The 25,892-nt window shown below is 34.6% G+C and overlaps 1 protein-coding gene across 6 annotated transcripts in view; it reads left to right on the plus strand.

Annotated features, from left to right (window-relative positions):
* Positions 1–25,892, plus strand: part of TAB2 (TGF-beta activated kinase 1 (MAP3K7) binding protein 2) — a 105,296-nt gene that overhangs the window by 70,108 nt on the left and 9,296 nt on the right. For all 6 annotated transcript variants that reach the window (XM_001370795.4, XM_007484706.3, XM_007484704.2 and 3 more), the window contains 2 exons: positions 8,040–8,229; positions 14,052–15,555. In XM_001370795.4, the coding sequence (XP_001370832.1) occupies positions 8,128–8,229; positions 14,052–15,555 (1,606 nt within the window). In that variant the 5' untranslated portion in view covers positions 8,040–8,127. The remainder of the gene's footprint in view (positions 1–8,039; positions 8,230–14,051; positions 15,556–25,892) is intronic.

Below are 25,892 nucleotides of genomic sequence, written 5' to 3' on the forward strand. Positions count from 1 at the left end.
AACTAAAATTAATTTGTATAAGTTAGTTTAGAATTTCTTTGTTTTCCCTCTTTATTTAGCATTTCCAGGTAAATACTACTACAAGTTAGTCATTATAGAGGATAGGAATAACAGCAATAAGGTACTGGACTAAGCAGAAATTTTAAAAAGCCCTTTCCTTTGCACCTAAAGATCTTCATTGTGTAAATCACATGAAATTATAGCAAATAACAATGTGGCATTCCTGCAAGTTTGTGGATGTCCACTTAGATTACTATATATGGGAGTATTATAGTTACAATGTTTAGAACTATAAAATTGTTTCAACTGGATTATTTACTGAGAATTCTAATGAATTCCCTTTAAATTTCTTGTTTCCCAGAGAGTGTCAATGCTATCCAGATACTTAGGCAAAGACTAGGTATTTATTTTTTGTTTCCATTTTTTTCATATAAGTATTTTTCCATGGTTTTTCCCCTCTGCCCTCCCAGACCTGAAAAGCAATTCCACTGTGATATACATGTATTATCACTCAATATCTATTTCCTTATTATTCATTTTTGTAATAATCTTTTTAAACCCTCACCTTCTGTCTTAGAATCAATACTGTGTATTGGTTCATGGTAGAAAAGCTGTAAAGGCTAGGCAATGGGGGGTTAAGTGACTTGCCCAGGGTCACACAGCTAGGAAAAGTCTGGGATTAAATTTGAACCCAGGACCTCCTATCTCTAGACCTGGCTCTCAATCCACTAAGCCACCCAGCTGCCCCCTGTAATAATCCTTTAAAAACCAAAACCCCATATCTAAAACCCAAAGTGAAAAATAAAATGTTTTCCTTCTGCATTTCTACTTCCATAGTTTTTCAGTGTGGACAGCATTCTTTCTCATAATTCCCTCAGGATTGTCCTGGATCATTGCATTGCTATCAATAGCAAAGTCAATTGCATATGATCATCCCACAATGTTTCAGTCTCTGTACAGTGTTCTGCTTCTGCTCATTTTAGTCCTCATCAGTTCATGGAGGCCTTTCCAGATCATATGGAAATCAAGCAGTTTATCATTCCTTATTGCACAGTAGTATCCCATCACCATCAAATACCACAATTTGTTCAACCACTCCCCAGTTGAGGGATACCCTCTCATTTATGGACTAGGTATTTCTTCACAAAAGGCAATCTTTATATATGGGTCATTTCTTCCTCAATTAAAAAATATTATTTACAAGTACATATTTTAACCCCATTTACTAGATGTACTCTAAGCACCTTCTGCAAATTGACAGTAATCCATTAAATCTTGCAAGTTGATAACTTTGCCTGTGTTCTTCTAAAACATACTTCCAACTATCTCCATAAATGTACTTAGCACTAATACCATCCCAGATTTTTATTTTCCCTTCAAAGAGCTAAAAGCAATGTAAAATAAAATCAAGAATTCCAAATTATACCATAGCCACCCCCAAATCAAGTAAGTCCAACATAGTCTAAAAATCAGAAAGCCAAGGAAATAAATCTGACAAGCAACTTGACCACACAAAAATCTAATTTTGTTGATAAGTTCTCTGGACATTAGCACCTGCTTTTCCTGAAAGCTTTTCTTTCTTTTCTTCATCAGAAATATTTCTCTTTACTGTCTTTAGAGATTCAGGAAATCATAATATGTACTAGAGAAGTGTCTTGATTAATCATCAACTGTTGGCTTTTTAATTTTTTGAAACATTTCAAATCTGTATTTCCTAACATTGTTTTCATATAATGCCCACTTTCCCAATGTAGTTACTAAGTACTGAGGTTTATGTTAATTTAGTTAGGAGGATATCACTGAACTCTACATAGAGTTTTTCTACTATTTCACCTTTCACAAAGTTGCTGGAATGTGAGCTGTAATTATCTTCAGGGTGTTATATGTTCTTATATCCATCATGAGAAATGAAACTGACCAACTAAGTCATGAAATTCCTTGTTGCCTTTTGGAGCACAATGAAACTCATTCTGCCAATAGTAGCAGCTGTTGTAAATCTCTTTTCTTTTCCTCAAGTTTCTTTTAATAGTTTCTCACTGCCTCCCTTTAAAAGACATCTAACTTTTTGAGAAAATAGAGGCCTGTCTTTTCACTTTAAAACAGACTATTAATCTGCATGTCCTTTGCCTTTGCTCTTCATCAGTCTATCCTTAACACAGCGGACAATGCCATCTTTCTAAAGCATAGGTCTGACCATGCCACTCCTTTGCTTCAAGAATCTTCAGTGGCTCCCCAAGGTCTCTAGGCTGAAATAAAACTCCTTAATTTGGCTTCTAAAGTGCCTCCCAGTCTGGCTTCAGACTAAATTCACATTCATTCACTTTACATTCTGGCAAAGTGGTGCATTTGCTGCTTGCTGGATTCGATAATTGATTTCCTATCCCTAGGCTTTTGCACAGGTAATATACCCAATGCATGAAACAATCTTTAGCTTTTTTAAAGGTATTAGTCCATGTAGCATATCTTAGAACTTTTAGAGATGGAGTGCTGGTCCTCCCCTCCCCCCGAAGTGCTGGGCACATCCTGCCCTCACCCTTACCCCACACAGGGAAGCACTTTCATTGGGCTATTGGGCAGAGGAGCAGGTGAAGTGAGGAATGTCCTAAGCAAGTGTAGAGAGGAGTGACCCAAGACCTCTGTTCCCCTCTAACTCTGCCACCTGTGAGCTGTGAGCAGCCCACCTTACTCCCTATGTGCTCCCATTGGGCTGCTGGGCAGAGGGGAGGGTAATGTGAAAAAATGTCAGGTGTGGAGAAGGAAGGGGAGTAGCTCCATCTGAGACCCTCTGCCTTTCTAGTAATGAACTCCGGGGATGGGCAGGGAGAGAACAGCCATGTGCCCACAGAGAGTGCTCTGTGTGTCATCATTGGCACCTGTGTCATAGGTTCACCATCACTGTCTTAGAAGAACTCTTTCTCCTTCAGATTATTTGATACATAACTACATAAAATTGTAACACCTCACCTCCTCCCAAAAGAGTATCAGCTCTTTGAGGGCAGTTTTTCCTTTTGTTTTTATATTCAGTGTCTTGCATATAGTAGGCATTTAATAAATGCTTTTGGAATTAAATTTCTTTACTTCCTGAAGAGAAACCATGATTTCTCACTTTCATTTAACTGCAACTTTTTACGTATCCTTTTTCATTTACAACAAGAATGTTAATATGACTACAGTTCCATTAGTAGTGTGCTATTGGTGCTATTTGTCCTTGCTATTTGGACAAAGATTATAAATTATCATTTTTAACTATTAATGCTTGCAGATAGCCTAAGAACTATGTTATTCTTAATAATCCTTTTCCTACTAATATACCAGCATCACTGTAGAAGATGAAGGGAAGTACACAAGCTATTATTGATTTAGAGTTGGAAGAAGCACCATTTCACAGATAAGGAAATTGAGCAAATGAAAAGTGATTTTGTAAAACTTTATTAAATAATATAGTCAAGACTTGAACCTAGATTTTCTACCTTCAAATTCATCTAGTATAATTTTGCTATACTATGCTGCCAGGATCATTCTGCATTTTTGTGCATTTCATGGATTCCTGTGGCTAAAATAATTCAACATTAGGTAGTCAGCTTTCCAGTGAAAAGCCTTTCTACTGTTAGCTAGAAAGGTTTTCATATATAGTGGACACATGGTTTATTAAGGGGGAAGCCTGAAACCCATCAAGCTAGTCAAAGAGTAGGCATTCTTTTAAAGCTCTTTGCACATAGTTCCAAATTGCCTTTCAGAATGGTGGACCAATTCACAACTCCATCAGCAGTGCATTAATTTTGTCCCATTTTTGCCCCATCCTCTCCAACATTTGTCACTTTTCTTTGCTGCCATATTGGCCAGTCTGCTATGTATGAGGTGGTATCACAGAGTTGTTTTAATTTGCATTTCTCTAATCAAGAGGGATTTAGAACACTTTTTCATGTGATTATTGATAGTTTTGATTTCTAAATGCGAAAATTGCCTGTTCATATCCCTTGACCATTTGTCGACTGGGTAATGGCTTGATTGTAAATTTTACTTATTCCTTATATATTTGATAAATTACTACCTTAGACTCTTAATACTCTTAATTCATGGAAGAATTTTAAAAATAGATAAGAGTGGTAGAGGAGGGAATGGAAAAAGAAATGAAAGTGTTACAAGAAAATTATGAAAAGAGAATAACAATGTGTTAAGGCAAAAAGTACTAAACACTTAAAAAATTAAATAGCCTAATGGTAAAAGAAGCACAAAAATTTACTGAAGAAAAGAACTTTTTTTAAAATTAGAATTGGGCAAGTAGAAGCTAATGACTCCATGAGACTAAAAGAAATAATAAGACAAAGTCAAAAGAATTTATTAAAAAAGAAAGAACAAAAAGAAAATGTGAATATTTCAGTGGAAAACAACTAATTTGGAAAATATATTGAAATGGGATAATTTACAAATTATTGAACTCCATAAAAGCTATGATTTCAAAAAAAGAGCCTCGATGTCATATTTAAAGGAAAACTATACAATATCTTGGATCTACAGAGTAAAATAAAAATCAAAGGAATCTACTGATCACCTCTTGGAAGAGATGTCAGAATGAAAATTCCAAGAATATTTTAGCCAAATTCCAAAACTCTCTGAAAATATTTCAAGCAGCCAGAAAAAAAATATTCAAATATTATAGAGACACAGGATCATACACAGTTTAGCAGCTTTCACATTAAAAGATTAGAGGGCTTGGAATATACTATTTTGGAAGGCAAATGAGCTGTGATTATAATTAAGAGAATAACCTACTGAACAAAACTGAGTATAATTCTAAAGAAGGGTGATTGATTATTTAATGAAATAGATAACTCCCAAGCATTTTTAATGAAAAAAACAGAGCTGAATAGAAATTTTGACATTCAAACAGAAGATGAGAGAAACATAAAAAAAATAAATAAATAGACATGAAAAAGTATAAGGAACTCAATAAAGTTAACTATTCACATTCCTATATGGGGAGATGTGACATGTAAGTCTTATGAACTTTATCATTATTAGGGCAGTTAGAAAGAATCTACCTATAAAAAAAAAAGTCATATGTGTTCATCAGTTATGTTGGGATCTCCAACAGAAATATAGGATCAGAAAAAGGGATGCACTGGTAGAAGAAGAAAAGGAAAGATAGAGTGGAGAAACTTTTCTCACATAAAAGAGGCATGCAAGGAAGAACTATTATGGTGGAGAGGGAAATGGGTTGGTGGACAGTGCTTGAACATCACTCATTAGAATTGCTTCAAAGAGGGAAGAATATTTATACATATTCAGTTGAACATAGAAATCTATCTTACCCAATAGGGAAATAGAAGAAGGAGATAAGAGATGGGGGAAAGAGTGATAAAAGGGAGGGAAGGTTAGATGCAAAACAGACTTTTAAGGAGGGACAAAATAAAAAGAGAGAAGGATAAACAGAAGAAAATAGCAAAGAGAGAAATATGCAGTAATCATAACTGTAAATATGGATGGGATGAGCTAACCTCATAAAATAAATGGAAGCAGATAGTAGAATGGATTAGAAACCAGTCTAATAATATGTTGTGCACAAGAGACATACTTGGAAACATTCACAAAGAGTTAAATTAAAGGACTCAAGGAGGAGCTATTAAACTTCCACTGAAATGAAAAAAGGCAAGGATAACTATCAAATCTCAGACAAAAGTTCAAATAGATCTAATTCAAAGAGATACTCAGGGAAACTTTGTTGAAAGATACCATAGATAATGAAGTACTTATCTGCCCTATTCTAATTTTTTAGGGTGTTTTCTTCCTTGACTTTTTGTATTTTCTTTTCCATTTATCCAATCCTATTCTTTAAAGAGCTGTTTGGATTTGGGGTTTTTTTCTGTGGTTTTTAGGGTTTTGCCTCCATTTCCATTTGGTCTAGTCTAGTCTTTAGAAATTGTTTTCTTCTGTGTATTTTTGTGCCTCCATTTCTTTTTGACCTATTCTAATTTTTAGGTTGATTTCTTCAACTTTTTTCTTCCCAGATGTAGTCTTTCTGTCAATTCTTTTATTATTTGGTTTTTTAAACTTCTTTTCAAGATTTTCCAGGGGTCCTTTTGGAACTTGACATCTTTTCATAATTTCCTTTGAGACTTTACATGTTCCCTTTTTGTCATTTCTGTCCTCTTCTGAGTTTGTATTTTGTTCTTCCCTATTTGTCAGACAATTGAAGTAATATTAAAAATGTTTAAGTCAAGTTCCTCTGATATATTCATTTCTCAAATATATAGAGAATTGAGTCAGATTTATAGAAAGAAGAATCATAACCCAAATGATAATTGGTAAACAGCAAATCACATATGCCTTGTGAAAAAATGTTCTAAATTGCCATTGATTAGAGAAAGGCAAATTAAAACAACTCTAAAGATACCACCTTAATTAATCCAATGATAAATGACAAGTGCTATCAGAAATGAGGGGAAATAAATACATTTTCAACATATTAAATGTTCAGACCATTGTATTAACTAGCATCCCCTTCCTCTACATAAGCCCAAATGATGGCCCTTCCCCTAGTTATCCAGTTGTAAAAATTTCTAGTTAATGCTCTGGTAAATTTATATGAATATAAATGTACTATGTGGCATTTATGTTTACATTTTTTACTTAATTTCAGTGTTTGATAAGAATGATGGTTCATATCTTAAATGACAAAATCAATATCCTTGTGATTATAAATATACTTTATACCTTGAACAAAAATTATATTTTTCTTTTTACCCTTATCTTCTGTCTTAGAATCAATTTTAAGATAGAAGTGCAGAGGGACTAAACAATTAGGGTTAAGTGACTTGCCTGAGATATCACAGCTAGGAAGTGCCTAAAGCCAAGAATTAAATCCAAATCCTTCCCGATTCCAAGCCTGATGCTCCATCCACTATGCCACCTAGCTGCCCCAAAAATTTTATATTTTTACAAAAATTTTGTTCAGGTATGCCTTACCCATCTCAGTTTTGATGTATCATGAGTCAGCATAAGAAATTAAATGGAAATCTTTGAGGAGTTTTGTGGAAGCCACAGACAACACATGAAGGCCAATAAGTGGGCTTAGAAATTCAGAAATGTATAAAATATATGTATGGTATTGTATAATGCTAATATTTTACCCCTTAGTACTATAAATACATAAAATTTCTTTTTCAAAGTTAAAATAAATAAAAAGTTAAAGTTCCAAAAAAAGAACATGAAAGCTAGCAAATGACCTACAAAGGCTAAAAATGTGGCTATGTCTTTAAAAGTTTAGTAACTCAGATGTATGGAAAGAACTGTAAATACCCCATAAAAGAAAAAGAAAAAATCTAAACTACTTCTCTGGGACAAAGGGAGGGCCAAAATATTTTACATGAATTTTCCAGACTTTAGTGATATAGAAGGGATACCTATATTTTTAGAGTACTCTCGAAAAATTTAAAAAACAGAACAGAGATCATCAAAAGGAAACAGATTATAGAACTTTTAAGCAGCCCAATGATAACTGCACTTGATTGTTGGATTTTCTTCTTTAGTTTCCTGACACCTAAAGTATAAAAGAAAACTCTCAGAACTACAATTTTCATTTTCTGACAAAAAAAAAAAAAGACATAAATCAATATACAGAGGCAGGCTTTTTCCAGGAACTTTAGTTCAAAGAATTAAGTGGAGCCACTAAGACTCTCTCACTGGTTAGCTTGTCTACCAAGCATTAATAGAGAAGTAATTTAGCAAAGTAATTTGATGTCCTTCTGAAAGGAAAAGGAAAAATTACTTTGACAGCAGATTCTTATTTTGGAAGCCTGTCAGCTCAGCTAGTTTGACTAAGAATTCTTTACTAATAGAGAATATACACTATCAAAAGTACAAAGTACCATTCAGTCTTACAAAGAAAAAATACTTTGGAAATAGAAAGCAAATTTAATATTTAATGTAAAATGTTATAGCCTAAACAGCCACCCTTTAATATTGAAACAACTGCTCTAAAACTACAATTATTTTAAAACTAGGAATTCATTAAAAAATTTTTTTTCTTTTCTCTACAGAAAATGCTTGGACAGAAGAGATGAATACTATATTCACTAAGGCCTAGAACTGCCTATTGAACAACAGTCCTGATTAGGCAGTATACGAATGGCCCAAGGAAGCCACCAAATTGATTTTCAGGTTTTACATGACCTGCGACAAAAATTTCCTGAGGTACCTGAAGTTGTTGTGTCCAGGTGCATGTTACAGGTCAGTGTACATTTATTTCTATAGATGTAGATATAAGTTATGTTGATTTTTTTAAACACTGAAAGAAATCACTCAGTTATCATTCTGTTGTTTTATAATTCAGATTCATAGTATTAGACATGTTCTGATGCTAAGTTTTTCATCAGTTAATTGACCATAGTTATTTTGTGTGTGTGTGTGTGTGTGTGTGTGTGTGTGTGTGTGTGTGTGTGTGTGTTCCCAGCTTTTAAAATGACTCTGGACTAAGAGATTTTTAAGTTCCTTCCACATCCAAAGATCAATGAGCATAGTTCAACTAAGAAATCTACTTGTTTTTCATATTTCCTGACCATAAGTTCATTAACTTTGATAATTTACTGTATCTGTGATCTCATCAATGGCCATCATCAGATAAATCTTTTATTGGGAAAAAAATAGGTCACTTAAATAGCAAGACTAGCACCCTGCTGGGCACAGCCCTAGGCCTGGCCCAACATCCTCTACCATACCCAATAGTGACTAAGATACTGCCATTTGACTCTAGGGATTTTCTCTGATTGTCTCCCATACTGAGAATGCTCTCCTTCCCCAACTCTGCCTATCTGGCTTCCTTGGCTTCCTTTAAGTCCCAACTAAAATCCCATCTTTTACAGGAAGTTCTTCCCAATCCTTAATACTAGTGCTTTCCCTCTTTTAATTGTTTCCTGTATATATCTTATTTGTGTTTATTTGTTTGCATGCTATTTCCCCCATTTGACTTTAAAATCCTTGAAGACAAGAACTGTCTTGTACCCCTTTTTGTATCCCCTAAGCTTTGCACAGTGCAAATACAAAGTAGGTGCTTGATGAATGTTTCTTGATGGATTATAAACTTCACTGTTCCTCTGTCACTTCTGTCCCCAGCTTCTTGTTCTCTCCCATCCCTGGATTAATTGCCAGCCATATGAGAAAATTATATTTAACTCCTACCTCTGGTTTTCCTATCTCCTTCCTCCTTAACTCTATTCCATTTATTTCACATTTCTATCCCTTCCTCTCTCTCCATGATGTCCCCTGAATTCCCATTTTTTAATGAACAAACTTTACTTTGTAATGGCCAGTCACACTCATTTACCAGCCCTCAGTGAAACCTATAACTATCTTCCATGCCTCCCCGGCCTTATACACATACCATTTCGGCTATCTTTATCATTGGCTATCCCTTCTTTCAAACCTCCAACCATTTGATCCTAGAGGTAAAACCAGAATATTTCTTGCTTCCACAGCCATTTCAGCCAACACTCAGCAACCTTTTTGCTTTTGAAGTTCATTCAATCAAAAATGTCCAACCAACCCATACAATGAAGGTGGTTATAAGGTCCTTCTCCCTCCTTTTTCTAGAAATTCGACTTCTAGATAACCTTCTTCCTATCCTTCTTAACTCCTGCTCTTATACAAGAGGACACCACTTTTTATATTTTCTCTCTCTTCCTCTTTCTGCCTATTGCCTTCCTCATTAGAATGTAAGCTTTTTAGAGTAGGGATTATTTAATTTTATTTCTATCCCTTGTTCCTAACACAGCGATTGACATGTGGTAGGCTCTTTATGTTTGTTCATTGGTTGTCTGAACAAAGGAGAGTTAACCTGTGGCCAGCCTGCATGCTTCAGTGGTATTCCTGTGGTATCAAGAAATCCAGTGGTTTTATAGGAAGACATGGAAAAAACAGGATGGATCACAATCCACATTGTTATTAGTGTTTTCTTTAATGACATGCATAATATACCATTAAACTGCTTGTATATATTCAATTTTTATTGATTCTTAACATGTCAGAAAATCTCAGATGCCTTAATATACTTAGTTTTGCCTACCAATTTGATTTAATTAGAAATCCCTAAGTTTAATATAGAGACATTGAGCCTCAAAATCTGGAAGATCTGGGAAGTTCCATTTCTGAATATTGATCTTTTGACCTGGAGTAAGGCATTTAATTTCTCAGTGCTTCAGGCACTGAGAATCTCATAAATTGCAGAAGAGGGGACAATATTCTTTAAAGGAGGAAGTTTCATCTCCCAGAACTCCCTCAGTAGAAACAATCAGAGATCCAGTCTTTTTTTTTTTTTAAGTTTCACCACAGTGTTTTTAAGGCCATATGTTCCAGACACTGTGGTAAGTGCTTAGGATAGGAAGAAAGGTAAAAGACCCATAGGTACTCAGTAATAAGTAAATAACTATGTACAGACAAGTCTATACAAGATAAATAGGACATCAACAAAGGGAATACACTAAAATTAAGACTGAAAAAGGTTTCCTGTAAGAGCTTGGACTAGAAGAAAGAAAGGATATCATAAAATGCATTTCAGACATGAAGGACAGCCAGTAAAAATGCCCAGAATCAAGAAATGTGAGTTTCTTGTTCAAGGAATAGAAATGTGTCTAGTGTCACTGGACTAAAGAATATTTTTTGGAGGGAATTGAGGGGTGGGAAGGAAATTATAAGAAGACTAGAAAGATTAGGAAAGTGGGGGGCTAAATTATGAACAACTTTGAACACTAAAGAATTTTATATTTGCCCCTAGAGCTGTGGTGGCAAACCTATGACACTTATGCCCAAGGGGGTCACTCAGAGCCCTCTCTGTGGGCACACATGTCATTACACCAGCAAGAGTTTGCCAGAGATCATTACTAGAAAGCCAGAAGGATGCAGAACTGGGCTATTCCCCTCCCCCTCTCCATAGGTGCCTAAGGACATTTCTCACATCCCATGCCTCTTTCCCCCCCCCCAAAAAAAGGCTCTCCATCACTGCCCCCAGAGATTAAAGGGAGCCCTTTTGAAGTGTATTGAGTCATGAAAAATCTAGATCAAAGAAAATGTCAAGGAAAAAAAGATGATCAACAGTATTAGAAGATGCAAAGAGGTCAAAGAGGAATGAAGAACTTTGACATTTAAGAGATCTTTGATATCTGAAGAGAAATCAGTTTCCATTTGAGGATAGAGGAGACATAGAAATGTTTATACATAGTAGGGACAGAGCCAGGGAACTGAAAGAAATTGAAGATGAGTGAGATTGGGACAGGGAAATCTGCTAGAGGAGATGTAGAATGGTTGACCTGGCCAAGGAGAACACCTCATTATGTGAGACAGGTAAAGGAGATAGTAACTTAAAGACGTGTGGGTGACATGAGATGAGGAGAAGGGTAGAAGATGGAGCTTTTGGCAACTGGACTCAATTTTTTTCATCGGGGCAGGGAAAGCCTTGGAAGAGTTGAAGAGGGATGAAAAGGTTTGGGAAGAGTCAGTGTAATGAATGTCCAATGTGACAATTAGCTGCTATTGGCTAAGGGTCATAAATTTATGTCTGACCTAGGAGTAGCCTAAGAATCCTAAGGGGATTCTAAGAAATCCACAATAGATATATCAATTCTGGGGCTTATATTGGGATTTTAATGTGTCTAGGCAGTTGTGTCAAGACCTTGTTATTGTGAGATTTAAAAGTTAAGTGAAATATACAGAACAATTTTTTTTAATTATCAGTTCTAATCCTGAAAAGTTTCCTAAATTTTCAAGCCAAATAAAGATAAGCATACACTAAGTAAATTAATTTCTGGTCCATGTGTACTTCAAAGCATATTAAAACCATTTTCCTTCAATCTTTTAAGAGCTGAGGCAGTTTAAAAAAAATTTAAGCTGACCTTTGGATAACCTGTAATGCCTTTACTCATGGTTCACTTAATTACTATAGGATTCAAATTAAGTTTTTAATATTTATTGTTATAATGAATATGTCTATATTTAAAAGAAAACTTACTGTGAAAAAAATTAGGTTCTAAAAATAATAAATTATATGTATGATTCCTATAAATAAACCTGATATCTCAAATTGCTTGACTCTATCTTGAATTGTTTTCAAAAATAGCACATTTCAAATATATGAATTTATGATAGCCAAAAAAGCTGAGCTAAGTACATATATGTCAATATTTTTCACTTAGGGTTAAGATCTATTGTCTTATTTTTAAGCATAGAATTTTGAAAATTGAATGCTTGGGATAGTTAGGGATTATAGCTTTTATGATCAATATAAAACCAGAAACTATGGCTATTGTGTGGTGTTTTTTTCTCCCAAGGATAATAACATTGTTTCCTTTTTCATTGAATTTTGTGAAACTATTTTTGCGCTTACCCTAATAAATGCCTGCTATCAATTAAATATATACTCTTTCACATTTCCCATCAGAAAGTAAATAGAGTATTGCTCTGTCTTAAAAAAAAATCAGCAGAGGAAGGGATGTACCCCAAGAGGGCCCCTCCCCCATCAAGGTGATCAATTTCACATACTCTTCAGTCGCACTTTTTCTCTAGTGCCAGCCTCTATCACAGCTCCCAAATATTTCATTAGGGAGGAAGAGAATAATAATAGGGTTTTAACTTTTCAAAATGACTTTTTTGGTCCTACTTTAACTCTTAAGCAAATCTAAAAGGTAGATAGAGGAAGTAATATCCATCAAGGAATTTTGAGGACAACAAAAAGTTGCTAGTATTTTTTTACATTCTATTGAGCACACAGGAGAAACTAAAATGTGTATTTAGGAAGTGGTGGCCCTAAAGCATGGGTCTAATCATGTCATTCCTCTGCTTAAGAAACTACAATTATTCACTCCTAAACTCTAATATCAAATGCAAATTCTTCCATTTCACATATAGAGTACTATACAACCTAGCTCCAAACTATTTTTCATAGAATTACTATACTTTACGTACCCTTACATATTTTAAAGTCCAAACAGATTGGCCTTCTTGCTGTCAGACACAACATTCTATATCCTTTTTTCTGCACCCTATAAACACCATGTCTAAAATTGTACATCCTGGAAGTAGCTGGGTGGCTCAGTGGATTGAGACCCAGGCCCAGAGACAAGAGGTCCTGGGTTCAAATCTGGCCTCAGATACTTCCTAGCTGTGTGGCCCTGGAAAAGTCACTTAACCCCCATTGCCTAGCCCTTACCACTCTTCTGCCTTAGAACCAATGTCCAGTATTGATTCTAAGTCAGAAGATAAGAGTTTTTGTTTTAATAAAATAAAATAAAATTGTACTTCCTCTTAACTTCTTTAGTATCCGTAGTTTGTTTTGATTAAGGTCAGATGAGATTCTTCCCTTCTACATACAGTCTTCCCAACTGCTATTGTTTCCCCGTCCTTGTATATATTTTTAGTCTACCAATATATGTATGTTATCTATTGTCATGAAATCTAAGATCTTTGAGCACTAGAATTCTTGTTTTTATATTGCCACAAAATAGGCCCTTAATAAGTGATTGATTGATTGAATAGCAATGTATTCCTTAACAAGTAGGTATTGATTAAATACATATAGAGTAAACTCAATAGTGTTCATTTGTGTTTTCATATATTCTGATTTCAGTTGTTATCTTGGATACAATATTTATTGTTTCTCCTAAAATAGAACAGAAAGTGTTACTTTCATTTATTAGTAGCCTATATAAGTTGCTGAAGATAGACTAGTTGTATTTAGAGCTAGATTGCCATCTTGCCAGTCTGCAGTCTCTCACTTTTATGATTATAATGAAGAACTCTACTTTCTTTGCCAGTGATTATATTTCTGCTTTTAATCAATGAACAGATATTTTTTAAGCACCTACTATTTGCCAGACCCTTGCATACAGAGACAAACCTGGAAACCTTTCATATCTGTGTAATAAATAATAACTGTGCTTACCAACTACATAGTTTTGGAGCTGGATGAGACCTCAAAGATCATCTAAAAAACTTTAGTAATGATAATAAAGTATAAAATTGAATTTTTGGTTGCTGACATCAAACTATTTTGTTTTGTTTTGTAGAATAATAATAACCTGGATGCCTGTTGTGCTGTTCTATCACAAGAGAGTACAAAGTATCTTTATGGTGAAGGAGACTTGAATTTTTCGGATGATTCTGGGATTGCTGGTCTACGAAATCACATGACTTCTCTTAATCTGGACTTGCAATCACAAAATGTGTATCACCATGGAAGGGAAGGAAGTAGAATGAATGGAAGTAGAACTCTAACTCACAGTATCAGTGATGGACACCTCCAAAGTGGTCAGTCCAACAGTGAATTGTTTCAACAGGAGCCTCAAACAGCACCAGCTCAAGTTCCACAGGGCTTTAATGTTTTTGGAATGCCCAACACATCTGGCGCTTCAAATTCAACACCACACCTTGGATTTCACTTAGGCAGCAAAGGAGTGTCTAGCCTTTCTCAACAAACTCCAAGATTCAATCCCATTATGGTAACTTTAGCCCCAAATATTCAGACTGGTCGTAATACTCCCACATCTTTGCACATACATGGTGTACCTCCACCTGGACTAAATAGTCCACAGGGAAATTCTATCTACATTAGACCTTACATCACAACTCCTAGTGGTACAACTCGACAGACACCACAACATCCTGGATGGGTATCTCAGTTTAATCCCATGCACCCTCAACAAGTCTACCAGCCTTCACAACCTAGTCCCTGGACTACTTATCCTGCATCTAATCCTATGTCACATACCTCAACACAACAGACAAACCAGCAAGGCCATCAGACCTCTCATGTCTATATGCCTATCAGTTCACCTACTACGCCTCAACCACCAACAATTCATTCATCTGGTAGCTCACAGTCTTCTGCCCATAGCCAATTTAACATTCAGAATATCTCAACAGGACCTCGCAAAAACCAAATTGAAATCAAACTTGAACCTCCACAAAGAAACAATTCTTCAAAACTACGTTCCTCTGGATCTCGAACCTCTAATAATCCCTCCTCTGTCAATAGCCATACATTAACTCGAAGTCAGCCCACTGTTTACATTGCTGCCAGCCCCCCAAATTCAGATGAGGTGATATCCCGCAGTCAGCCGAAGGTCTATATTTCTGCTAATGCCACCACAGGAGATGAACAGGTTATGCGGAACCAGCCCACTCTCTTCATATCAACGAACTCTGGAGCATCTGCTGCTTCCAGGAATATGTCTGGGCAAGTAAGCATGGGCCCTGCCTTTATTCATCACCACCCACCCAAGAGTCGGGCAGTAGGCAACAACACCACTGCAACTTCTCCGCGAGTTGTGGTCACCCAACCTAATACAAAATATACTTTTAAAATAACAGTTTCTCCAAATAAGCCACCTGCTGTTTCTCCAGGGGTGGTGTCCCCAACCTTTGAACTTACAAATCTTCTAAACCACCCTGATCATTATGTAGAAACTGAGGGTATTCAACATCTCACTGACCCTGTTTTAGCACATGTGGATAGGATCAGTGAGGCCCGGAAACTGAGTATGGGATCTGATGATGCTGCCTACACTCAAGGTAATACTAATACTGAAAACAAATTATTTTCCATTGGGCCTGAATTTTGCTTTAAAGTAATAAACTTATCAATGTTATTATATTCTATAGTAATGGTAAAACAACAAATATGTCCTGGCCCTGGACCTGCAAGACCATTCATTTGAATTTTAATATATAAAAATAAGCTCCATCATGAAATTTAAATTTTACAGATAACATAACAGCATGATTGGAAGAGTAATAATTGTGTTTTTATTCTGTTTAAAAACTTGATACATGTTCCATTAAACTTTTTCCAAAGAGAGGTTTTATTGTTTCATGCTAAACTGTAAACTATTCAGCATTTTGTATAAATTGCTGTGAAATCCAGGGCTCTTTATTTGCAATCAAAATTCAAAAATGGAAGGAAACTGATTTCTTCTAACTTCTGTCATTAATATGTTTAGAGAAATTGCCAGGAAATAATTGTATTTACTTTCTTTATCCATAGTGTTTTTCTCATTAAATCTGATATTTAGGAATTTAAGTACTAGAATAATTAGCATTCTTGCCTTAATTGCTCCCTAATTTGTGCTTTCTAGTCATCAGAGCAAACTGCTTTTGCTTGACCATTTTTTTCCAGCTCTACTGGCCTACTTTATTGTTATCTTAGAGGCAAAGTATTTTCTTATTAATTTAGGTCATAATATTGACCCTACCATACCATGTGCCATGTGAAACTCTTTTTAATATAGAAATTACACATTTTCTACACACATCTCCTTGTGCCTTAAGTGCTTGATTAGAAATTATATTACTTTTAAAAATAAAGATGAAAAGTATGCTTGCTTTAATTTTAATGAAAGGTACCAATTTGGCAGCATAAAGGAATAAAAATTTTCATTCCTATAAAGGTAATTATAGTTAGAGAATTATATGATAACCTTGCTCACTTTGTAACCATTTTGCGGCCTTTTAAGTTGTCATGGTTCTCCAATAAGTTTGCTGGAAACATCTGACTATATACCACATTTTGTGAGTTTTACAGTAGGGATTGTGCCGAGTGAGACCTGCTTACTCATTTCCCATGTACTTTGTGACTGATAGTCACACCAGAAATATTCTTATCCTCACCTCACCCCCAGGAACCTTTGTGTTTGAATATCTCATGACTAATTTCATTTTTCTTTACAATTTTCATCTTTTTCCAAACTAGAATTTTTTCTTTGACTCAAGCATATGTGTGTCAGAATTTATTTTCTTGTGTTTAGGCAAATGATTTCTAAATAGATACTGAATTTTTTTGTGAACATAACTAAGTATAAACAAAAAAATACTAAGTCACTTTGCAGTAGGATATGCCATATTATTTTGAGACAGCTGGATGTTACAGTGCTGGATCTAGTATAAGAAACAAGTTCAAGTCCAGCCTCAGACTCTTACTAGCTATTTTTTGGAGAAATTTTTTGTTGTTCCTTCCCCCCCACCAATGGGAAAAGGAACAGACAGATGAGGTAGTCCCAGTCACTTATTCATACTGTGTATATGGAGGCATGTTAGTACCTCATATATATATGCACTCAGCTTGTCTCCTAACTGAATCTCTTTGTCACTGCTGGCCAAATCCAGGTACCAATGCAGCTCTTACTGATGGGAGTTAGGAAAAAGATAAGGGCCTTTAAGAGAGAGATTAGAATTGTAGGTTCTCTGCTCCTGGCCTGTAACTCTTCAAACTTTTTTGTGGAAAAACAGTTCCTTAATTGAATTCAGGTAAAAAGTTATCATTGTTTTAGCAGTGAGTTACTATACTTTTTTAACTCCCTCAATGTGTTAAACAGAGGTGTCAAACACATGGCCCAGGAGCTATGGCCAGTGATATTCTTAACCAGATTAAAATGTAATTGGGGGTTATTTAACATCATAACTAAAATACAATTAAATATAATATTAAATTGTAATTTTTCTAAGGCACTATGCAGTCTACTGGGATGTGTTTCTGTTTGAGTTTGATACTTCCCAGTGTAACAAATTAGCAGATTTGTAGGGCAGTCTGACTCCATTTGTGAAAATAATATTCCTAAAGTTGTGGGAACTTGGTGTTTCAACGGAGTTTGGAAGAAAATCAAAAGAAAAACTTGTTCTTGATTTTCTTCTTCAAGAACTGGAAGATAGCACATACAAATACCTTCATTTTCTTACAATATTTGAAACCTGAATTGCTACAATAGAGGCATTTCAGAATAGAATATTACTTTTTTAATATAGATTATTTGATACTTCTATAGAGTTGGAGGAAAGGAGAGTAGTAAAAGTTAATTAGTAAAAGTATTCTGAGGGCTCTGCTCTAGTACCACTCAACTGTGGTACTAGAAAACCAGCAAATGAGTTAAAACTGAGACTTGTGAGGCCACAAGAGCATGTGCCAACTAGAAGAAACAAAATACGTTAGTTTACAATGTCAATTTAACAGTTACAAAAAGATAGGGATATTATGTTGAATCTTTTACCCCCCCCCCAAAAAAAATCAAAGGTTGAAAATAGCTCATCAGTAGTGAATCAGATTATTGGCAAAGGATTTGCAGTTTTTTTCCTTGAGACAAAACAAACATACTACTTTTGGCCTTTCTGACTTTACCTGCCAAAGAATATTTTCTTATAGTTTACTTTTATGTTTAGATTCTCTTCAGAAATCTCTCCCTGTCATAGCAAGACTCCCTTGAATCATTGGCCTGTTAGGTATTGAGAACCAAAAGTCCATTTGATAGAACTCATTTTATATTGTAGGAAATGGCAGAATGAACTCTTTTTATTTCATCACCAGCCAGGAAATCACAACACCCATTCAAATCTACTATCAAAAAAGAATTCTTCATTACACACCATTATAGAAAAATTTTCCATGGCAGCTAAACTTTTTGCAGAGTAAGAAAACATGTTATATATGTATCAATTCTCAAAATTGCAAAATATTTCAATACTATTTGGAGATGTTTATTTTACTATTTAGAGTTCTGTTCAGAATAATTATTCAGTTGTTGAGCAGTATTTCTGGTATGTTGAATATTGATCAATTTTTATAATTATTAACAATATATTTTTATAAAATAATAATACTGTATTTTCCAAATTACATTAACAATAATTTTCAATATACATTTTCCAAAATCCAAACTGTCTCCCTCCACTCACCCCATTGGTAAGCAATTTGATCTGGGCCATTACATGTATTATCATATAAAACATACTTCCATAATGGTCATTATTGTAAGAGCACACTCATACAAAACCAAAACTCCCAAATAAAACTTTAAATAGAGTAATGTGAAATATAGTATGCCTTGATCCATATCCATCCAAGTCTAGTAGTTCTTGCTCTGAAAGTGGATAGCATTCCCTCGCTTAATTCCTTCAGAATTGTCCCAGATCATTGCATTGCTAAGAATAGCCAAGTTTTTACAGTTGATCATCATACAATATTGCTGTTATTGTGTATAATGCTTTTCTGGTTCTGCTTATTTTGCTCTGCATCTGTTCATATAGATCTTTTCAGTTTTTTCAGGAATAATTATGCTTATTATTTCTTACAGCACAATAGTATTCCATCACCAACATACACCACAATTTGTGTGGCCATTCCCCATTTGAAGGGCATCCCCTCAATTTCTAGTTCTTTGCCACCACAAAGAGCTGCTATAAATATTTTTGTATAAGTAGCTCCTTTCTCTTTTTTTTATTATCTCTTTGGAATACAGACCCAGGATAATGATATTACAGGATCTAAGGGTATGCTCAATTTTATGGTCCTTTGGGCACAGTTCCATATTGCCCTATGTAGAGTGGTTGGATCAGTTCATAATACCACCAACAATGCATTTATGTCCCAATTTTGCCACATACCCTCCAACATTTATTATTTTCTTTTGCTATCATATTTAGCCAATCCGATAAGTGTGAGATGGTGCCTCAGTGTTGTTTTAATTTGCATTTCTCTAATTGAGTGATTTAGAACATTTTTTCATATGATTATTGATAGCTTTGATCTCTTCATTTAAAATTGCTTGTTCACATTCTTTTAATTATTTGATAGTTGGGACACGGCTTATATTCTTGAAAATTTGACTTTGTTCTCTATACATTTGAGAAATTAGATCTTTATTAGAAAAATTTGTTATGAGAAAAATTTCCCAGTTTGTTGTTTCCCCTCTAAACTTGGTTACATTGATTTTGTTTGTCAAAAGCTTTTTAACTTAATATAATCAATATTATTCCGTTTACATCTTATAATGCTCTTTATCTCTTATTTGGTCATAAATTCTTCCCCTCTCTATAAATCTGCCAGGTAAACAATTGTATGTTCCCCTCATTTATTTATGGTAGCACTCTTTATATCTAAATCATATATCCATTTTGACCGTATCTTGGAAAAGAATATGAGATACTGGTCTGTACCTAGTTTCTGCCGTAGTGTTTTCCAGTTTTCTCAGCAGTTTTTGATAAATAGTGAGTTCTTATCCCAAAAGCTAAATATATGACAATTATAATGCAAAGAAAATGATAAACTATTAACAGGCATCATTAAAAAAAGATTAAGAATAGGAAAGAATGAAGAATAAGGTATTTGGGGCTTTATTGATCCTTGTTTGTCATCATCATAAGAGAGTTCTACTGCAAAAGGCACAATTCTTTATTTTCCATTTAGCTTGACTGATAATAATGGCAGTAATAAAATACAGAGAAATTGTTTTAAGTCCCTAGTGTCATATTTTCTAATTATTCTTTGAAATATACATCAACATACTATATTTTATGTATGAATTTATTAAGAGTATCTTTTCTAGATCCTTAGTATGTTGCCATTAAAATATAGTTTAAATCATACATTTTTACAAATTAACCTTATAGTATAATTGAGAGTTATACTATCCTGGAAAATAATATTCATTTATTTTAAAGAAATTTCCTTCTTTTACTTTTTAAATACATAGTGTATATTATAACATGCATATAATATAGTATATACATGTATAGCATATATGTAGTATACTATAAATATATATTATAGTACATTATAATAGTTTCTGATGAAACATTTTGTTTGGGCTGTTCAGTAAATAAGATATCTATTAATCGCATTATTTACCTTTAAACAATTCAATTAAGTTGAACAAATGTTTTAAGTGCCTACTATGTGCAAACAATATGCTGATGATGTTAAAAATTCCTAAAATAAGCACTCCAGCCACTATCCAGATCATGAGCTTTGTTGTCTATTGCAAAATATTGGCTAAAGCTATTGTTTCCACTTTATCTACAAATAAGAAAACATAAGAAGTTAAGACTAGATTGAGTTTTTTGTTGGTGTTGGGGGTTTTGTTTGTTTTGGACCCTGATTGCCAAATCTAGTCTAAGTGGGAAAGAGAAGAATTTATTTCTTTTAGAAAATGTCTTCTAAACTTTGTTGCCTTCTAAACTTTGTGTCCATGACAAACAGTTGTAAGGTGAGGAGAGGAGAAAATGGGTCAATATTGGGAAGGTCATATGACCTCATTGGGTTTAGACTTGATGGCTTCTGTGCTCTTCTATCCTTAGATCTGTGATCTTAATTGACTAGAAAAAAAGTTTTCCAAATTGCCCAGAAAAGTGTTCTTTTCAGGTATCATTTGTAGTTATTTCTATTAAAGCCTCTTAAAAGCTTTTAATGTAATCAGAACTTGGATAATGTTAATAGCCAGAAAATGGATTTATAAATCAATTTGGATTTATAAAAACGTCATACTTTACCTCACTGATACTCAGTTTGGAGTACAGATTGTTATAATATTTTTTCTTAAACCTTTCTCCTTTTGTTACCCCATTAAAAGCAAAATAGAAATAATCTAAGATTTCTTGGCTAAAAGATCTAACTAAGTTATTTAGATGTTAATGTGCTCCTTGGGCTATTTTGGTGTTAGAAATAGCTCGACAACAACAAAAAAAATCATTTGTGACCTTATTGTCACATTTTAAAATATATGTAAAAACACCTCATAAATCATATTGAAAAACACAATGTTATCATTCAAGGAACCCTTAAAATAAACCACAAATTTTAGCTTCTTGATACTGCATTTTTACAACTTAAAGTGAATTGAAAATTCTTATTAATTACTCATCTAAATTTATTCACTAAGTATCTATGGTACAGTGAGCTAGACAGCAGGTAATACATAAAATTCAGAATTGAATATGATATTGTTTCTGCCTTTTAGAGGAGTTTATAATCCGTAATTTTTTAATTTTCTTTCCCTAATATCATCCCCAAATATGCTAGAGTTCCAAATGCTATTGAGATATGAATGAAAGCTTTCTAAAACCTTACAAATTCTAATTGAGTGAAAAATTAAGAATATGGGTTTTAAATTGAAAGGGATTTTAGAGGTCATCTAGATCAGAGCTATCAAACAGGTTTACTGACCATACCAGATTAAAATGTAATTTGGAAACATTTAACAAAATAAGATTTTCTCAATCAATATGCATGTATAGGGATCCTCATGTATGATAAAGCTCCTACTTCTGCTTGAGTTTGACATCTGTGATCTAGACTAGCCCTCTGATTTTACCATTGTCATTTGAGGCCCAGATTGACTTCTTCCCCTTTTCTTTTCTTTTTTAAACCCTTACCTTCTGTCTTAGAATCAATACTGTGTATTGGTTCCAAGGCAGAAGAGTGGTAAGGGCTAGACAATGGGGTTTACGTGACTTGCCCAGGGTCATACAGCTGGGAAATGTCCAAGATCAGATTTGAACCCAGGACCTCCCATCTCTAGGCCTGGCTCTCAATCCACTAAGCTATACAGCTTCTCCCCTTTTTCTTAAATCTTCATTCTCTCATTATCCAAATGTTCATTCTTAAAAAGGGAGTGGGGGGCAGTTGGGTACCTCAGTGGATTGAGAGCCAGGCCTAGAGATGGGAGGTCCTAGGTTCAAATATGGCCTCAGACACTTCCCAGCTATGTGACCCTGGGCAAGTCACTTGACCCCCATTGCCTAGCCCTTACCACTCTTCTGCCTTAGAGCCAATACACAATATTGACTCCAAGACTAATGGTAAGGGTTTAAAAAAAAACAACAACCATCATTTAAACCTACAATCTATGATCCCCTGTCATTTCTTCCTTTCCTGGCATCATACCCCTAGAGAAAGATACCTGTTTCTTGACTTCACTTAACTTTCTTCTTACTTCTCAACTCTTGATCATGCATAGTGCCTTTTTCTTTTTTCAGACCTTGTTTTTTACCTATCTTGGATTTGACATGATTGAGCAGCCTTTTTGAGTTTTAGTGACACTGTCCTCTCTTGTCTTCTCTGATCTACCTGGCTATTCCTCTGTCCTACTGTGACTAGGGGTGCTGTCTTGGGCCCTTATCCCTTATTTCATCAGTTCCAAGGTTCAGTTCACACATCATCTGTATAGATGAGATCTGTATATTAAGCTCTAGTTTTTCTTCTGAGATCTAGACCTTACATCACCAATTGCCTGTTGAATATTTTGGACTAGATGTTCTATAAGCACTCCAAAAAAAGTACTCATTTTTTCACCCACAAAACCTGCCAATCCCCTTTCCCATTTCAGTCAAGGATATGACCATCCTTCTAGCCACTCAGGTTCTTTCAGTACCTTGGAGCCTCAACTCTTCAGTCTTCCCCTATCAGTTGTGTATTCTTGTCAGTTCTACTACTTCACTATCTCTTACAGGCATCCTCTTATCTTCATTTAAACAACCACTTTTTTTTTTACTATTCACACAGTTACCACCTTATTTCACATTGCCACTTACTTAAATTATTTTACTAACTTATTTTTCAGTCTCCCTGCCCCAGGCCTCTCCTCTCTTTCATATCAATCTAGTCTGCATAAAAATTATTTTCTATTTACCTTGTGTATCCTTTTTATTTAATTTATGGAATGGAAGACAGTAGATATTTAAATGCTTATTGATTGCTAGGAGTCACACAGGTAGTCAGTAGCAAAGTCTTTTGGAATCAAGATCTCATTCTTTCTGTTTCCATTGTACCATGCTTCAATGGGAAGATTTTAAAGTCCTTTATTTTCATTGTAATAATTCCCATTCAAGTCCCCAGAAGATCCTACTTAACTGATGATTTGCATAGCAGGCACTTTTTGCACAAAAATATAAAAATTGAGACTGTTGACTATCGTGGTGCCTTTTTCCTTCATTAATAATTAATAGCTATATGAGATCTTACTGTGTTCACAAAATACTATTACAACAAAGATATATGCATACCAAAGTTATATGTGCTGGCATGTATACCACCTCAATTTATTTATCCACTCCCTATTTCTCTTTTTTTTCTTATTGTTTCTAACTTACATTATGGAACTCTGTAGCCCCTTCTCATTCCTTTGAAATATCTGAAATATATGTTGGAATTGGATTCAAATGGGTTGTATAACTTTAGCTTATAGTGTTAGATGTGTGTAAGTACAGCTCTTTTCCCAGGTAAATACATATTCTCAATATATTGACCTTAGGCCACTCCATTATTGTGTTAGGCAAGGAGGAATTCCAGCTATGCTCTACTTTTCATAATTGTCTTCAGCAGTCACCCTTCTCTCACCTTTTCCCATGCAAAAGACTTAATTTCTACATTTTGCTTCTTTTATTGAGGTTGTATTGTATTTCTATGTCTAAATAGTGGTCTGTAGTATCAGGTTTTGTTCTATGTAATATTCTTTATAGAAAAAAAAAGACCACTGCAGTTTGTTATTTCTCTTCTAAATTAAATGTCCTTTCTCAAACAAATAAGTGATTTAATTTCTTACAAGTAAGGTCATGACACCAGAACCCTTCCTGTTCTAGCTTCCTCCACTCTATGTGCTAGCCTGATATAGAGGAAAAGTTTTAGTCAGTGTCCTAACAGTTTGGTTCTTTCCCTCTCCTCTTGCTTTAACTGACTTCTGCCCTCTCCTCTCCCCATATTTATATCCCTTTATTAACCTTTACATTCTCTCTGACTATTAGCTACTGAATGCTTCTACCAGTACTCAGAGCATTTCCCTCCTTTATTTGCTAATTCACTGGCTAGTATTAAAAAGCTTACATTTTTGTTCAAGATATGAAGAGAAAAATAGTGATGGCTATGGCTTAAGAGCTCTCTGAGACTTTCTTGCATCCAAGTAGCTGAAGGGATAGATAGATGGCACTAATCTTTGTAGCACCCATTTTGAGAAATTCTCCTGTATAAATGAGTTTGTTCTGAAGTTTTAACTTTTAAAAACAGTTTTGAAATACTCTTTCTTGTCTTTCCATATTCATTTGGACCAAAAATTTGCCAGGATTCCCCAAACTAGACTCTTCCCACCTTGACTACCATTCTCACTCCTATTAGAAGCAGTTTGTGTGTCTCCCAAATATACCTTTTTCAAAAAGCCAAATTTAAAAGTATTTGGCTCAGGTCTCAAGGATCAATGCCTTTTAGTCAAAAGAATATCTAGCTGCCCTTTGTGTTATACTCAATTGGGAAATGATCAACTCCATAATAATCAAACCTAATTCATTATTCACTTTTTCTATGCTTAATAATTCTTAATACATATAGTGTTCTTCACTATGACTTTTTAACAAACCAACAAACCTTTGTTTGTGATTTGGGTGGTCTTTCTAGCCAAGTTTGTATTTTAAGGATAAAGGATTTGAAGTGAGAATGGAAGGTAAGTGTTTTTGCATATCTTTTCTCTTTTTCCTATATTTCTTTTTCCTTCATTAATAATCTAATAGCTAATAGAATCCACAGTTCTAAACAAATATTTCCAATATGGTCAGTTTTTCTTTGGGATAAGGAAAGAAAAAGCAGAGAGGAATAAACCTGTAACTTTTATAATTAGTGTCTGATCCTTTGGTCAGCAAAGGAGAAAGGGAAGGGAATAAATACTTATATAGTACCAGTGAGCTAAGAACTGTGCTAAGCACTTTATAAATATTATCTCGTTTGTCCTCATAACAACCCTGAAACTGGGACAAACAGGTTAAATGACTTGTCCTAAGTCAATGTTAAGTTTCTGAGGCCATGTTTGAACTCAGGTCTTCCTGACTCTTAAGCACAGCACTCTGTCTTATCCTCTACCATCTCGCTGTCTGAGCTCACCTAAGATTGGAGTCCATTGAACATTTTTTAGTTGTTTTTGTACTACCCTAGGTCAAACCTCAGTTAGTACCCTAGGTTCTACAATGTACCATATGGTATTATTCAGTGACCAGGATAGTAGTTGATTATTTCCTTATGAAATTATTAGTTTATCCTGTTTCATTGAATCATACATTTTAGAGCTAAAAAGGACCTGCTGTGCTTAATCCAAATTCTCTCCACC

This window comes from Monodelphis domestica, chromosome 2, assembly GCF_027887165.1.
Source record: "Monodelphis domestica isolate mMonDom1 chromosome 2, mMonDom1.pri, whole genome shotgun sequence".
NCBI lineage: Eukaryota > Metazoa > Chordata > Mammalia > Didelphimorphia > Didelphidae > Monodelphis > Monodelphis domestica.